General features: G+C 47.8%; 1 protein-coding gene across 9 annotated transcripts in view; it reads right to left on the bottom strand.

The window, feature by feature from the left end:
- Window positions 1-299: 299 nt before the first annotated feature.
- The window catches only part of P4HA2 (prolyl 4-hydroxylase subunit alpha 2), a 34,523-nt gene continuing 17,677 nt past the window's right edge, over window positions 300-17,145 (bottom strand). For 6 of the 9 annotated variants that reach the window (XM_044228055.1, XM_044228020.1, XM_044228061.1 and 3 more), the window contains 9 exons: window positions 16,761-16,954; window positions 15,792-15,968; window positions 11,732-11,802; window positions 11,370-11,469; window positions 5,849-5,902; window positions 5,240-5,305; window positions 3,401-3,469; window positions 2,918-3,014; window positions 300-778 (listed from right to left, as the gene is read on the bottom strand). In XM_044228055.1, coding sequence (XP_044083990.1) covers window positions 708-778; window positions 2,918-3,014; window positions 3,401-3,469; window positions 5,240-5,305; window positions 5,849-5,902; window positions 11,370-11,469; window positions 11,732-11,802; window positions 15,792-15,968; window positions 16,761-16,954 — 899 coding nt within the window. In that variant the 3' untranslated portion in view covers window positions 300-707. Of the gene's footprint in view, window positions 779-2,917; window positions 3,015-3,400; window positions 3,470-5,239; window positions 5,306-5,354; window positions 5,415-5,848; window positions 5,903-11,369; window positions 11,470-11,731; window positions 11,803-15,791; window positions 15,969-16,760; window positions 16,955-17,145 lie in introns of all 9 variants that reach the window. The other 3 variants (XM_044228070.1, XM_044228075.1, XM_044228082.1) reach the window with 2 other exon arrangements.

Below are 17,145 nucleotides of genomic sequence, written 5' to 3'. Positions count from 1 at the left end.
CTCCCAGCAAAGAGGAGATGCATAGGAAAGAAATCATGAATGTGGTATAAGCTCCCCCATCTTAAAAAAGATTCCGAGGGGCGCCTGGGTGGCTCAGTGGGTTAAGCCGCTGCCTTCGGCTCAGGTCATGATCTCAGAGTCCTGGGATCGAGCCCCGCATCGGGCTCTCTGCTCAGCAGGGAGCCTGCTTCCCTCTCTCTCTCTCTGCCTGCCTCTCTGCCTACTTGTGATTTCTCTCTGTCAAATAAATAAATAAATAAATAAAATCTTTAAAAAAAAAAAGATTCCGAATAAGGCTCTTTAAGGCTTCTGGCAGGGATACTTTATTTTTTGGTTAAAGTCACATTGACTGAAATGCCATAAAAACAAACATGTAAACAAGGTATCAGAACTTTGGTTCACTGAAAACACCTCACACCTAAAACATATGAGGTACAAAGGCACCTTGCTAGGTGCTAGATAGCCTGATTCTGCTGCAGCCACCCTGACCTAACTTTTGTGGCCAGAGGTGGCACAGGCTGACCAGAGAGGTCAGGACCCAGGTCACCCGGGACCCTCCCCAGTCAGTTCTCCCTTCGCTCCAGACAAACATTTATTCCAACAAAGTCCCAAGTGATAGGGCCTGAAACATACAAAGGTGTCTGTCATGTTGAACTTGAGGATGACATGGGCTGTAGGGCCAGGAAAGGTAGGCGCAGAAAACGAAGTCAGTCAACTTCTGTTGATCCACATGGCCTCAAGAATTCCTGTCCTCGTTCATGGAACCACTTATTGGAGACTGTGAACAAAAGGAAAGTATGTTACAATCCTGTTGGTTAGCTTAGCAGCCAGAATGAATGACTCCTTCATGATGAACCCCACACTGGGTCTTGCAACTCAAACATGAGTAAGATATGGTCTCATACCTCAAGTTGCTCATGAGCTGGTAAGGAAGAGCTCTGTATAGATAACTGTTCAAAGGTGATAAAAGATACATACGTGTACGTTGCCATGGAAACTGAACCAAAGGGCATCTAACCATGAAGAGAAGACTCCAGGCTGGGACATGATACTGAACAGGAGTTATCCAGGGAAGAAGATGGATATACCAGATGACTCCTTTATCAAGGTGGTCCAAGAAGTGGGAACAGGATGAGAAAGACATCAAGGCATGAACCACTCTGGCATATATGAGGGACCTCAAGCAGCTTGATATTACTGGGAAGGAAATGAGATATAGAAGCCAAGGGCGAGGAAGCCTGTCAGGACTGTGGAGGGCCTGGACATCAACCTCAAGACCTGGGGGCCAGCCGACCCAGTGTGTATACTTTGGGCAGCAGAGGAGCAGAGCTGGTGCTAGCACTGTCTGTCACCTGAAGCTGTGCCCCCAATCCATGTGACACGCCAGTTCATTCCTTAACAAAGACTCTTAGAATGATAAAACAAATTTATCCCAATGCACTACTAAAGCCATAGAGATTTTAAAGTAGAAATGCACTTAGTTGAAAAAAATTGTCTACAAAGCTTAAAATGAATAAACAGCGATTTTCTTCCCAACCCTTCCACTACCAAACCCCACTTCAAGAGGACACTCAATGGGGCGCCTGGGTGGCTCAGTTGGTTAAGCAACTGCCTTCGGCTCAGGTCATGATCCTGGAGTCCCGGGATGGAGTCCCGCATCTGTCTGCTTCTCCTGCTGACCTCTCTACTCTCATGCTCTCTCTCTCTCTCAAATAAATAAATAATATCTTTAAAAAAAAAAAAAAAAGAGGACACTCAATATCTTTCATTGTTTCTTCTATTTAACCACATATTTCTAAATAACATGCTTATACTGCTATCTCTTGACTTTTAATTTTTTTTTGAAGATTTTATTTATTTATTTGACAGGGAGAGATCACAAGTAGGCAGAGAGGCAGGCAGAAAGAGAGAGAGAGAGAGGGAAGCAGGCCCCCCGCTGAGCAGAGAGCCCGATGCGGGACTCGATCCCAGGACCCTGAGATCATGACCTGAGCCGAAGGCAGTGGCTTAACCCACTGAGCCACCCAGGCGCCCCTTGACTTTTAATTTTTTAATTCTTTTATTCTATCTCTAAAACACATACTTATCACATCCTATCTTCCCAATAGTGTTAAATCATAAATTTTAATTAAATCGACATACAGTGCTTTCATTATCATGTCACATAAATGTTGCTCATACCTGAGCCACCCAGCAGTGTATGCTGACATTTCTCGTACAACGTTTTCTTTTCCCTGAAGTCAGCAATTGTTCATTTTGTTTCTAATTGCTTAACTTTCTATGAACCTACCACTCTTACCCCCAAAACTCTCCAAGAGGTATAAACACCTCTGTTTGCAATCACTTCCTATCATCCTCACCCAAGCCTCTCTCTGGTTCACCATAGTGCTTCCAGAACAAAGCTCAAAGCTCTGGCTTCAGTCTCTGTAATTTGGTCCCAGACTTGAGCCTCATGTTCTAGTCCCTGTGCCATAGGCCTCCCCTTATTCAAGGGACAAAACAGCTGGACCCCACACCCATGATGCTAGTTTTAGTGTGGGCCTTGTTCCATGTGAGCCTTGCTTTCCTGGGTCACCCCTTCCCCATTCTGATTCCAATTCTCTCCCACTGCTCCCTCAGAACCCCTGCCTGAGGCCACTCCTCTGGGAGCCATCCTGGACCTACAGTGCTTGTGTAGCTATTCTTCCTTAGAGCTCCCTCAGCTCTGTGGGCCTCCCTGAGCATGTTCCCAGCCAGCTATCCTGGTCCATAATCGGCTTTGAGGACAGCTACATGGCTGGATAAGACAACGAGTTAGCAGGGGGGAAAGGAAAAACTCAAAAAGGAAAACAGTCTTGGCACTGTGAAAACAGGGCAGCAGGCACCTCCCAACTCAGAGTCTAAGGCTGACCACAGAGCCCAGGCTAAGGCCACTCACCCCACTTGCAGCCCACAAGCACAGGACAGGCAGCATGTCTCGTACGGTAGTCACCTTCCCCACTCCGCAGGAGATTGTACCAGAATACAGCTGTGCCCTAGAAAAAAGAGACACCCCATCAGACAACACTCTTAGATACAGGGCTCAAGGACTTGACCCTAAACACCTCCCTAGACAGAAAAACCCTCACCTCACAATTTTTTTCAACTAAGTGCATTTCTACTTAGCCCTGTGTACAAAGGGACAGGGCTCTGGCATTCCAGCAATATAGAAGTATTCACCGTTCATGGTGGGGCAGGTGTTTAATAACCCACGTTCCCCCAAAGGGACTTCCCTTCCCAGCCCATCTCCCCAGATAGAAGCTGAGGCTACAATGTCAGAGTTCAGGCAGGGAGGGGCTAAGGCCTCTCACAGTAAAAGTCAAGCAGCCAGGGAATGGGAACTGGGGGCTTCAACCTGTGACCCACAAAAACTAGAACTTACCTTCTTCGGCCAAATCGCAGCCCCCAGATCAGGAAAAACAGTGGCACCACCAGCTTCTACATCACTCATCTGGGAATACAAAGCATAGAGCTTGGCCCCTGTACTCAAAGCTCTCAGAACAACTGAGCCACCAAGGACACTAGTATTCAGATTACTGAGCCAGAGTGGCACTGCTTGAAGGCTCTGCTCCACAGCCACCCTTCCACCAAGAGAAGCTCATCCCATGCACTACCCCTCCCTAAACCCAGCTTCATCTGTGTGGTTCATCAGGATAGTCCTATGCCCGGGGCACTTGAGAGCGGTAGCCCTGCAGGAGACTTAAACCCTGACTGTCCTCGGATGGGAACAATCCGAGTCTGTACATGGAAAATGCCTGACGGATCCCCGCTCTCACATCACCATCCAGCCTGGGCCACACCTTGGGCACTGTGCCCTGGGAACTGCCCTAACTCAAAGCTCCCTGCTGCCCCCAACACCATCTGTAACCCACCGTGCGGGTTCTGTTTCTCAGTTCTAGCACCACCCTCACCTTCCCAGAATGGCAGCCCTCCCCCAGGGCCAGCGCGGTGAGCACACAAGGGTCTGGTTCCACAGGCCCTGCTTTCTCCCAAAGAGGCCTCCAACTACATGGAACACAAGCACCACAGTAGGGAGGCTACACTTAGGACCACAAAACGGGCCTCAACTCCTGCCCAAGGCACCACTTCACTCTCATCTGGCTGTCTCACTTTAAGTCTTTTTGTCTACAATGTAATAAAACATGGAGTTTTAAAAAATATTTCCACAGGATGCATGCCAGACAGACTAAAAAGCACTCGACAGACATATGGTAAATGAGTAAGATGAAAACCTTTGATGGCTTCCCACAGGCTTAGGGATCAAATCCAGACTCTTTTCTAGAACCCAAAGGCCCTGTCCGTCTCAGCAGCCATTCTCTCGCTCCAGCTGCTCTCACCTCAAGCACTGCCTCTGAGTCACACCAGTCTTCTTCCCTTTTTCCACCATCCCCAGCTCCTTCCCCTTTCCAGGTCTCCACACATTCTCCCCTCCGCCAGAAACCATGTTCCACCAACTAATTTCCACTCAACTGCAAGTCTCCACTGACACATTACTCCACAGGGAGGCCTTCTCTGAACCTCAACCCTGAGCCACTTTTTCAAGGTACTTGTCCCCATGGTAACTAAATAAATTACCTCTCCTATGGTTAAAACAAGTCTCTCATGTTAGACCGTAAAGCCCACAAGAGACTCCACTTGTCCTGCTCACTAGCATGTTCATGGCCAGCCCTAGAACATAATAACTACACACAAAAACATCAATGAGACATCAAAGGAAAAGATGGCCACAGGATTCCGTCTCTAAGTTACTTGACAGTCTGTATGCCTCTTTAGAGCAGGCTCTCTAAGCAGAGGGGAAAACAAACTGCTCCTCATGTGAGAGGTAAACCTGACGGCCTGTGGCTGGAGCAAAGGCAACAGATGGGAGGCAGGCCACTGAGCTCTGGAGAAACAAAGGCAACTTTCATTTCGGAAGGCCTCATGGCAGCCTCCTCACTCTGCTGCCAAGGATGGAACTCTCCAGAGCACTCACCCCAAAAGTCCTGACTAGCACTGGGCCCATCAAAAAAAGAGCCAGGGATATGAACATCAGGGATGTGGGTGAGCACACAGATGGGAACACAGGCCAAATCTCTCCTCCAGTCAAGAAGAGTGCTGAGGGCCAAAAGGGCCCAGCCACTGAGCGACAGCTGGTGCTATCAGCCCTGACAAGAGTGGATATGAGATAGCACTCTGGACCCAGATTCCCCGAGGGCCCATTTGCTGCATGCATCATACTCACGTAGTTTAAGAACGTGGCCACACGATTCCCCGTCCCTAAACGCTTGAAAGCATCTTGCTCATTTTTCTATAAAATTAAGTGAGAATGAACAGGTGGACCTAGCCCCAATACTTACATAGTTAAGAAACGTCGCTAACCTATTCCCCTCCGTTTTGAGGCCGCTGTCAAAAGGTCGCTGCAACAAACAACAACTTTCACCCACGTTTGCAGATGATTCCACCCCCCACTTACAGGACTGGGGCCAAAAGGGTCAAGGGACAACACTAAGCATGTGTTCCATACATCAGCCTGGACCATGGTTTTTCCTTTCAGCAAAGAAAACCCTGGCAGGGCACAGGGGGACGGGGGCAGGAACAGCTGCTTTCACAAAGACCTAGACTGGGCCCATGCTTTATAGTCATGGCAAAGTGAAACAGCTTGGCTGCACTGGGCTCCAAAGGCCCTATGTTCCTCATTTGGACTTTTCCAGGGACAAAGACTTGGTCCTGGTAAGGCATGGGGTGGGGGTTGGGGGGCATTGATGTCAAGGCTGAAATGTTCCAAGGAGCTTCAGCTTTCTCAAGTCAGAAGGAACAGGGCCCTCTACCACACCCATGGTTTGAATCTTACCCTAGAGAAGTCAAAATGTGGCTCGTATTGTCCTCCCATTCCATAATTAGCAACCTGGTGGGAAAGAACAGCAACGGACCTTGTCAGCAGCATGAATAGTCCTGAAGCAGCCCATCTCCGCAGGGACACTGTGTCCCCACATGAACCAAAATAACCTGCATCCTTAATAACCAGAACCCCCAAGTGCATCCTCTCCAAAGTAGATGGTAAGTATGCCCTGTCAGCACGGGAAGCCCACATGCATCAAATGTATCCATGGCTCTGTCGCAGAGTCAGGCCGCAGCATAAATGGGGTTTCCCAAACACAGCAAAATGGGCAACCTACAGGCAGCCCCTGTGGAGAAGCTCCAGCCCCTCAGGGACTCTCAGAGGACAGAAGGGAGTGCTTCCCTTGAGACAGGCCCTGGCTGGGGCTCTATTTGTTTGCAGGATAATAGAAAGATAATCCAAGGAAATCCAATGAGAAACTCAAGACGGGAACTTTGCTTTTATGTTAGTTTAGTAGCTCCTGAGGACCTGACACTGCCCCTACCCCAGGTCACTTCACCCTGGTTGCTGTCCCAGGTCAAAGGGAGCCAGGAGAACATACCCTGCTCCCTCTCACAGTGCTTCCCTGCAGGGAGTAGCTGTGCATCCAAGTGAAACAGCAAGCGCCAGGCAGCTGACGACTGCTGCGCCCTCAGTGTCCCCAGAAGGAGCCTGTGTCTGGAGTAGGACCTGAGCCATCCTAGCTTCTGCAACTACCAAACATCATTAATTGGACTATAAGCTGTAAATGCCTGACTGAACAGTTTACCAGCACAACGTAAGTGTTAAGTCAAACACGGTTATTCTAGCCACAGAGGACAGAATGAGAGACAAAGTTCAAGACAAAGTGCAGAGTCTGATAAGGAAGATGATGGATCAGGTGGTACCATCGATGTCCACCTGGGAACACTTGGCTACTGCATTATACTGAAACCCTAAAAACCTCTGGGGCTCAGCTATCGGTATTCAGGAAGTTGGTATTTTTTGCATATCCTTTTTGGCGATTCCAACAGTCAGATGTGAGAGTCTGCAAAACTGGCAATAATGAAGACCTATAGACATGAGGGAGAGAGTAGGAGGGGGGATACTTTACAAAAAAAAAAAAAAAGAAAGAAAGAAATCCTCTTATTGGAAAAGAAAGCAGGATCTATGAAATGTGATGTAGTGAATTGGGACAGCATGATTTTCAGTGTCTGCAAAATTAAAAATTTAGATATGAAGGAAAATATGCTATCACAAGCTGCTTCAGCATTCAAGATGCCTGCACCAGAAATACCTGGAAATCCTGTCAACAGGGCGAGGCCAGATTCAGCAGATGACCCTAAGCCTGGAGGTGCATCTAAGAAGGGAAGTGCTACAGCCATTGATAAAGTCACATTACAAACACTTTCGTTGGGTCCACTTGTTGGGAACTTGGAAGAAAATTTTCAACATGACTGGGATTAGGGTGCCAATGCACTCTGCAAAATTTGATCACCACCTGTTGCGGGAACTGCAGAAAATGACTATATTTTCCAATACTCCCATTTGCGGGATGGGATGCTTAAACTTGCAGATGTCATGGAATGAAAGAAGCCACATCACCACAGCAAGCTCATCTTTTAAGTTTTGGGAATCCCACTGGATCATGCACCGATGCTACTGTGTCTACACTATTTAACACTGTCCCCAAAGACTGCAAGTGTCATGGGAGCTTGTGGATGTGCAATTGTGGATGTAGGCAACTCCAAGCCCAGATTCACAACTTTTATAACAAGCAACTATACATCAAAACTGGTTCCTTGGCTAAAATTAACAAGTCAGGAAATGATATAGGTTGGCAAGGATGCAGAGAAAGGGGAACCCTCCTACACTGTTGGTAGGAATGCCAAGCTGGTGCAGCCACTCTGGAAAACAGCATGGAGGTTCCTCAGAAAGTTGAAAATAGAGCTACCCTACGACCCAGCAATCACACTACCGGGTATTTACCCTAAAGATACAAATGTAGTGACCCAAAGGGGCATGTGTACACCAATGTTTATAGCAGCAATGTCCACAATAGCCAAATTATGGAAAGGATCTAGATGTCCATCAACAGATGAATGGATAAAGAAGATGTGGTGTATATATACATGCAATGGAATATTACTCAGCCATCAAAAATGGAATCTTGCCATTTGCAACAACACAGATGGAACTAGAGTATATAATGCTAAACAAGATAACTCAATCAGAGAAAGACATCCATCATGTGATTTTAATCATACGTGGAATTTAAGAAGCAAAACAGAGGAGCATATGTGAAGGGAGGGAAAAATAAAATAAGATGAAATTGGAAAGGGAGACAAATCATAAAAGACTCTTTTTTTTTTTTTTTTTTTTTCATAAAAGACTCTTAATCACAGGAAACAAGGGTTGCTGGGGGGTGGATGGGATAACTGGGTAAAGGGCATTAGGAGGGCATGTGACATAATGAGTCCTAGGTGTTATATGCAACTGATGAATCACTGAACTCTGCCTCTGAAACTAATAATACACTATGTTAATTAATTGAATTTAAATTTAAAAATAAATAAATACCACCCCCCCAGCCAAAAAACATCCTGATTCCTGTGATAGCATTCATTTGACTCATTAGATGTGTTGTTACAAAAATAGAAGAGCCAATCATTTGAAAACCATGAGTATTTATTATACTGAAGTCAGAGTGAAGACAAAAAAAAAATTGGTCAGAAATTACTTTTTTAGTAAAGCTGAGACATCAAGTCAGAAGTGCGTTCAATCTTAAAGAATTCTGTCAGTGTAGCATCTCCTCCACTATCAGACAAGCCTTCATCCAATTCATAAGAAAGCCTCAATTGCTTTTTCTTCCAAATGATCAATTGCAAACACATCGGCCACAGGTGAAAGAGTGTCAACAGGGAATAGAAGAACCAGCTCCTTTCCAGAAGCCTGTAACATTTTGAGGGGCCAGGGGGTACAGGCTCTTGCTGGTACCTAGGCACTGGTTATACCACAAACAGTCCATGCTGAATGAGCACCTAGAGGGAGGTGCTGAAACCCAGGTCCCTGTCCCCCAGACCACAGAGGGTCAAGGCTTTCAACACTGCCGGCAGGCAAAGTTAATGCCGATATAGTTCCTAGAAGACAAACAAAAATGGTGCCTCAGTGCCTGGGCAGCTGTGGTCTGGATCTTCCAGAAGAGCCTTGACTGTAAGAGCCCCTCCACACGGAGTCCTGGCATTTGGATCCCACTCATTACTGACCTACAAAAGGCCAAACTTGATGGAGCCAGGGTTGTGGCAGAGAAGCCAGTCCAAGTATGAAGCTGCTGCCTTCTCGGCTTGCATGTGAGACAGCGTACAGAGCGTGTAGCCAGGGAGTCAGCCAGGAGGCCAACAGTGGCACAGGTCCCATCCAGTCTCCTCAGCCCACTGTTCCAGGGTATGGGATCAGCCAAACAGAATGCTGTCCTCGATGGGGGCCATGAGAGTCCTAACACTGGCTCTGACCACGACAGATGTTTTATAACAACAGACCGGCTCCACAGAGACAGGAAACCCAACAATACCAATAAAGACGCACCTAGTGCACTGAGAGTCCCTACTGCGCCTGAAAAGGTGGAAGTGGGAGATGTGGCAGAAGTCCTCTATCAATGTGCTTGTTTATGGAACTACCTTAAAATTAAATTAAGCTTGGGGTGCATGTGTGACTCAGTTGATTAAGCATCTGACTCTTGATTTCCACTCAGGTCATGATCTCAGGCTGGTGAGATCGAGCCTCGGCGTGGACTCTGCTTGACATTCCCTCTCTCCCCCTCTCCCTTTGCCCCTCCCCCTGCTCACACACACTCTCAAATAAATAAAATCTTTTTTTTTAAAGATTTCATTTATTTATTTGACAGAGAGAGAGACAGCAGAGAGAGAGAACAGAAGCAGGGGGAGTGGAAGAGGGAGAAGCAGACCCCCCGCCAGGGAGCCTGAAGGGTGGGACTAGACTGCAGGACCCTGGGATCATGACCTGAGCCAAAGGCAGATGCTTAATGACTGAGCCACCCAGGTACCCCAATAAATAAAATCTTTAAAAAAAAATTAAATTGGGCTACTGGGTGGCTCAGTCATTAAATGGCTGCCTTTGGCTCAAGTCATGATCCCAGGGTCCTGGGATCAAGCCCTGTGTCAGGCTCCCCGCTCAGTGTGGAATCTGCTTCTCCCTCTCCCTCTGCCTGTCTCCCCAGCTCATGTACACATGCACTACCTCAAATAAATAAAATCTTCAAAAAAGATTAAGTTTATAAATTCAACATTAAGTTGGATTAAACTGAAGATTATATAAGATTTTCACAACACTAAATGGTAATTAGCATGTACTTAAAAACTGGTGGATTTTACACAAATCCACAAAGAGGATCTTCAAAATTGGTTTTCTGATTGCTGACAGAGCTACAGAAAAAAAAAAAAAAAACCCTCAATCATTTGCTTGATTAGAAAATCTTTTAAATGCTCTTCAGTTCAATATTCTAATGAAATCTATGGTTGCCAAGCCTAAAGATCAAAGGTGCAATCCTTAAATATTCAGAACTCTGGCCAGACACACCTAAGGGGCTCTTAAAAAATGCCAGTGAGGGGTACTGGGTGGCTCAGTCGATTAAGCATCTGACTCTTAATTTCAGCTCCGATCATAATCCTAGGGTCATGGGATCAAGCCCCAAGTAAGGCTCTGCGCTCAGTGTACAGTCAGCTTGAGATTCTCTCTATCCCTCTGCCCCTGCCCCTCCCCCTGCTAGTGTGTATGCACGTGCTCACTCTCTCTCAATAAATAAAAAAATCTTTTTTAAAAATGCCAGCAAAACTTCTCTGGCTGTGTCTCAGGTCATTACTTTACAAAAGAACCCATAAATTCCAATGTTCAGAAGGGAGCATGGACAAAACCGATTTGAACTCAATATACAACAAAGAATATATTATTAGGAGCCCTACCCAATTGCCATGTGTCTTCACAATCACCTTCGAAATAAAGGCAGAAAGCCAAGGTTTCACAGGGGCTGCTTTGAAAAAAGGTCTCCATTCTCATCAGCATCTCTCGACCTCTCCCTTTTCTGACCAACACATCACAAAATACCTTACCTCCAGTTGCATGTGAACCACGTGATCTGAACTATGACCACTGAAGATACATTTCTCTTAGAAGTGTTCCTAACACAATGCGGGATTTCAGCTTCCACAGTCAAGAAATACAAATGGGTCTGCCACGCCCACCACCAGTCCCTAGCTCCTCATATGATACTTGGGCATATAGAAGATGATCACTACCTGTTGCATGATGAACGGTCAGAATGACAGGAGGCATGCTTACTTCTGGCTTCCCTGTTCAAGGTCACTCCACACCCAAAGCACTGTGCAGACACATGGTTCACTGGGCAAGCCTCCAGGAGCCTGGCTCTGGGCACCCTGCAAGACCTTCTAGCCAGAAACAGCCGCTTCCCAACCCCAGCATCCCGGGGGGCCGACCATACCTGCAGCAGTTCTGCAGTCTTTACGGTGAGCCCTGTGATGTGCTGCATCCGGAGATTCACTCGAGCCACGACAGGGTCATCGTCCTCCTCCAGCCATGAGCTAAGCCAAAAAGGAGTGAGAGAAAGGAAGGTGGGGAAGACAGCTTACAGGAGGTCTCATGCTCTCCCCAAAGTCAGGGCCAGTACTAACAGGCAGTACAGGGTGAGTGTTCTAAGTAGGGAAGGTGCTGGCAGGAAGGACAAGCCACGCCAAGCTCCCTGGAGTATAAACTAGGAAGCCCTGGAGATAGGCTGGAGATAGGTCTGGAGCAGCCACCCCCGCCACCACCACCCCCAACCCCGCCACCACCACCTCTGCTAACCTTTTGGAAACCCTGTAGCTGGCAACAGTGAGGACGCCTGTCTTAGGATCACGTACAGTGGCTCGTGCAAGCTGGAAGGCAGGAAGAGAGGACAGACTTATCCTTCTTTGCCTTGAGTGTTTTCCTAGAGAGACTGGGACCAGATCTGCCATTCAGACCAGTGGGGGAAAGAAGTTTTTCAGGCGGTTGGCCCTAGACAAGGCACTGTGATCCTGCAAGCCACGGGAGGGCAGGAGTCTAAGGCCCCCACATTCCTGCTTGGCGGTCATCCCCGGGCCACTGCCCTGCTCTCACCCAGGTCTATGCTGTCTGCAGAACTGTGCCTCTGGAGTCCCCTTTGACCATTCACCCATCTCACTCACCCATTCTCACCAGGCACACATACCACCCCTGCCTGAGCGCCACCTGTGCATGGCTACTCCCACCACACTCAGACTGTGTCTCTGTCCCTGAGCCTCAACCTTGTATGCTCCTCTTGACCTGGTCCTTCTCAACCACAGCAGCCTCCTCTGCCAAGAAACCTACTCAAATGCCCCTCTGCTGCAGCAGCTCACACTGGGCTCCCACTGCTGTAAAGAGCAAAGATAGGAGGCACACCTTCTACTCACTTAGGAGCCTTACAAGGTCAGATGACGGCATCTGGAAAGGACTGTACAAGTTGAAATATGTGATCTGCTGCCTGAAAGCCACCTACCTCTCCATATGTATGCTAACACACACACATCCACAAACATTCGAGTGAATCTCATATCCTCTTGCTCTCCACAGATAGTTACAGTGGTGCTCCCAGGAAGCACATCTGCCCAAAGGCAGCTCACCATGCTTCAGCTATGCACGGTCCTAATGATCTCACATGGGTGGGACCCATGTGAGAAAAGTATTTATTTCAATAAATACTTAATGAGCACCTGCTATGTGGCTGGTGCTACACTGGGTGACCAAGACATGGCCCATGCCCTCACACAGCTCAGTCTGTGGGAAAGGCAGAAAACTAGCTGCCTAACCCCACAGCACAATACGGGAGGAGCTGGGAGCAGGTAAGCTTCATGTCTGTGGAAGCTCAGTCTATACAGTCAAGAATGGTCAGGGAAGACCACCTAGCTGAGACTTAATGGGTAAGCAGGAATTAGGTAGGGGAGCACTACAGAACAGCAATGCAGAGGTTCAGGCGCAAAAATGGGTGTGACACCATGACCGTGGATTAGACGTTAGACGTAAGATGAGAAGAGGCCAAAGAGGCAACTGGAGACCAGGCCTGGAAGCAAGTCTGTGGTGAACAAGAAACAGGGAAGGCAGGTAACAGACACTCACAATCACAATGTGGACACCTCAGGGAGAGCGGACTAATGAAGGGCTGGGGTGGTAACAAGGTGCCCAGAGAGGAGCTCCAGGCAGAGGGCAAGGCAAGAGTCGATGGCAGAAGGGATAGAAAGGTGTGGATGGACCAGAAGACTGACCAGGAGACCACCTTGCCAGGACACTGTACTGCTGCACCCAGTTCTGGCAATGTGGCAGTGCACCCAGGACAGACGGCTTCCCTGAGCTTCTATCTATGATTCCTCCCAATGACAAGTGCAGCTGCAGCTAAGCCCCATCCAAACATCTAAGCCTCATCGCTGGCCTGACATCCACAAGGAGGCTGTGAGCAGCTATGTTCTCCTCCCAGAGATAGGCAAGACTATTTTGAAAGCAGGCCAGGGACCCAAAAAAGCAGCTGCCAGACATTCTCCACAGGCCAAGTTAAACTCATGGGCTCTACTTCAAAGTCAGAATAGCATCTGTCCCTCACAGGCTCCAGAAAGGAGAGGTCAGCTTGTGACAGCCCATGTCATGGCTTCTATTCAAAGACAAGTTTTCCCAACACTCCCCCCACACCGCCCCTGCCACACATGTGCACATACACACCCAGCATGAAAACACACACAGAAATGTTTTAATGCCTTCACCTGAGGGACAACTGAGGAATCTCAGGAGGTCCTAGCATAACAAAGCCTCTCTCACCTGGCAACCAGGGAAACAGTTCTCTTCCTTGGAGGACTTTGCAGCTGACCCAGAGAGTAGAAAGGGTGGGTACTGGTCCCCATTCTCCACACACACTTGCTAGACCATCCCTTAGCAACCTCAATGGCTGATTCTGGGCGCTAGATGTCCTTGTACCTCAAGCCAAGGTCGCTTCAAGATGAGGTGCAGGGGGGCCAGGATGGGAACCTATTTTCCGTCTCTCCACAAGTGTAGGGCCTCTTGGCCACCAAGTCTATCAGGCACAAAGCAGCAGAGGCTCCAGCTAAATGCCCCCCTTGTAATCACCAGTGATAGGAAAAGGGTGGGGACATGGTAGGAAGCGGTTCTCTGAATGACGTCAAATGGGAACAAATCTTGAATGAACCAGAAATACAAGAATAATTTTACAGCCTAATGACGCATGTACAAAACCAATGGCCAGATGCATACTTAGCACCGAAATACCAGAGGGATCTCCAGGAAATTTAGGAGAAAGACCAGGATGCCAAATGTTAACAATGCTCAAGGAGTTCTGGGCCGTTCAATGAGATGATAAAAACAAAGGAAATATAATTATTAGGAAAGAGAAAACAATCTTTATTTGCAGCTGATGACAGTATCTGAACAATGCAAGAGAATCAGCTAAAAATCAAAAGAGTAATAAGTTGAATAACTAGCTGCACTCTGCACGGGTCTGTTTCCCAGTGGGTAAAATGAAGACAGTGACAGTGCACTTACCAGACGCGATAGTTAATGTATGTTTAAGCACCTAAAACAGGGCCTATATATGGGGCACCTGGGTGGCTCAGTGGGTTAAAGCCTCTGCCTTCGGCTCAGGTCATGATCCCAGGGTCCTGGGATCGAGCCCCGCATCGGGCTCTCTGCTCCGTGGAGAGCCTGCTTCCTCCTGTCTCTCTGCCTGTCTCTCTGCCTCTCTGCCTGTCTCTCTGCCTCTCTCTCTGCCTACTTGTCACCTCTATCAAATAAATAAATAAAATCTTTAAAAAAAAAAAACAACAGGGCCTATATCACACTTAAGAACACAGAAAACAGGGGCACTTGGGTGGCTCAGCTGGTTAAGAACCCAACTCTTGATTTCAGCTAGGGTCACGATCTCAGAGTTGTGAGATCGGGCCCTGAGAAGGCACCAGGCTCAGTGGCAGTCTGCTTGAGATCCTTTCCCTCTGCCCACCTCCCCCGCTCACCCTCACTCATGCATTCTCTCTCTCAAATAAATCTTAAGAACAAACAAACAAAAAACCGCCTCAGATGCACCTGAATGGCTTAGTTGATTAAGCATCTGCCTTCGGCTCAGGCATGAGCCCAGGGTCCTGGGATCAAGCCCCATGTTAGCAGGGAGCTTGCTACTTCCTATCCCTCAGCCCCTCTCCACCTGTGTTCTCTCACACACTTCTCCCTCTCTCTCAAATAAATAAATCTCCAAAAAAGAAAAGAAGTCAGTAAACATTTGCTGTTACTATGAAATGTATTTTTATAATCATACTTCAGCATATAAAATAGTAAACTAATAAAAATGATGTAAGCAGTAAAAATATGATAAAAAAATCTACCTAGGAATAAACCTAACAAGAAATGTACTGAGCATATATGAATAAATTTTATAAGATATGAATAAACAGAGAGACCAGAGTGTGGATGAGAAGACTGAACACTGTCAAGATGTTCACTATCCATGTTAATCAATTCTTCACAGCACTAACTGGGAGCTCCACACGACCCAGAATGGCAGCACCCTATGGCAGTTCCCCAAAACTCACCCACACACCAGCCCCCAGCAGGTGAGCTAACACTTCCCACTGTGGACCTGCCCTGCTCCCCAGGAGTCCTTCTGTCATAGCACTTGGCTGTCCACATTGCTTCCTTCAGTTTTCTTTGCCATTGGACTGTGAACCCACAAAATCAAACTGAGTCTTTAGTACCTCAGGACCCGGATAGCAGACTTACGCTAAACACTGGCAAAGGCCAAAGGAGTAAGCAAACAAACCACCCCACGATAACAGGGATAAGGTGCCCAGGAAGGAACTGCAGACACACGTACTTTGGGTTTCGCGATCTCCTTGATCCTCTCGATTTCCTCGTCAGACATGACATCGTAGTACCTGACGATGTGTGGACTGTCCCACTCATCCTCCTCTTTGAAGGGGGCAATGAGGAGCTGTGGTGTCCTGTTGCCATGGTGGTACCTACAGAAAAGCCTCTTCTGCCTCCGGGGAGTCTAGGGAGCATACAAAGCAAAAGGCTCTGGGCATAATGAGTTCTAATCCTCGGCCCGGCCCCAGACTGGCTGGCTGCAGAAGTGGGTCTCATACCATGTCCAGCAGCTGCTCCCTCCTCCCCAACCACAGAAGAAACAAAAGTCCTACAGCTTGACTGAGAGAAATGATACCCCCACAAATCATGCAATGTTTCCTCTCTTGCAAAAATTCCTCATGTCTACAGGTCCTGTGGCACAAGGTTAACCCCTGAGCCTTCTCACAGAGATATGAGTAAATCAGAAGGACTGAGGCAGGGGAGAGGCCATTCTAGGTGAAAAAAACCAGTGGGATGCACGAAGATATAGACATGGACAAGGCCCAGAGACCACCTCATACCTGAACCTACTGAGGAAGCACTGGGATCCCAGGGCTCTCAAAAATCAGTGACACTGGAGGCTGAGCTGTTAGCTATGGCCACGGCTTCACTACAGAGACCACGGCTTCCTATGGGGCACATCCATACCCATGGTTTTCCTCACAGCGTGAGTCTAGCAGAAGCTGGGCATGCTGGGGTAGGGAAGGGAGCTGAGCAATAACTGAGATGATTCAAACTCTGCCAGGGACATTGTGGGAGATAGTCTCTTGTCCTATACCTCAGAGAACACCCACCCATCAGCCTCAGCAGATGCTACAAAGAATGGGGCAAGATACTGAGGAAACAGCCTACACACACACAGAGGAACATCATTCCCAAATCTCCCCATCCAGAGCCAAAGTCAGGTCCACATGTGGAACCTAGCCATGCATCTCACCAATTTGACACCCTCCCCACGACAGAGGCTCTCATAGACGTCCCTCTCAGGCAGGTAGTCCACAGGCCTCTCATAGATGCTTTCCTGCGTGGCTAGCCCAGCTTCTGTCTGATTCAATAACATTTTTTCTCTTTCTTCCTCCAACAACCGTTCAAAGTACCGCAGATTTCCTCCAGCTCGTTCATGGCTCGGTTCTAGAAAGAGCAAAGAACAAGAAGGAAAAGGAAACCACAAACATCTGTTAGGTCAGTTAGAGAAATTATTCTGTAAGCAGTTTTCTCTCCCAGCAGCTCATCTGCATGCAGCATTCTGCTTTCCATAGCATCTTACCAGGGCTCACTGGTCAGAGCAGAAAAGCCAACATGGGCTCTCCGGCTTGGCCAGA

This window comes from Neovison vison, chromosome 1 (genome assembly GCF_020171115.1).
Source record: "Neovison vison isolate M4711 chromosome 1, ASM_NN_V1, whole genome shotgun sequence".
NCBI classification, from domain to species: domain Eukaryota; kingdom Metazoa; phylum Chordata; class Mammalia; order Carnivora; family Mustelidae; genus Neogale; species Neogale vison.
Note: the sequence above shows the minus strand (reverse complement) of the source record. Positions and strands in the feature narration are given on the sequence as shown.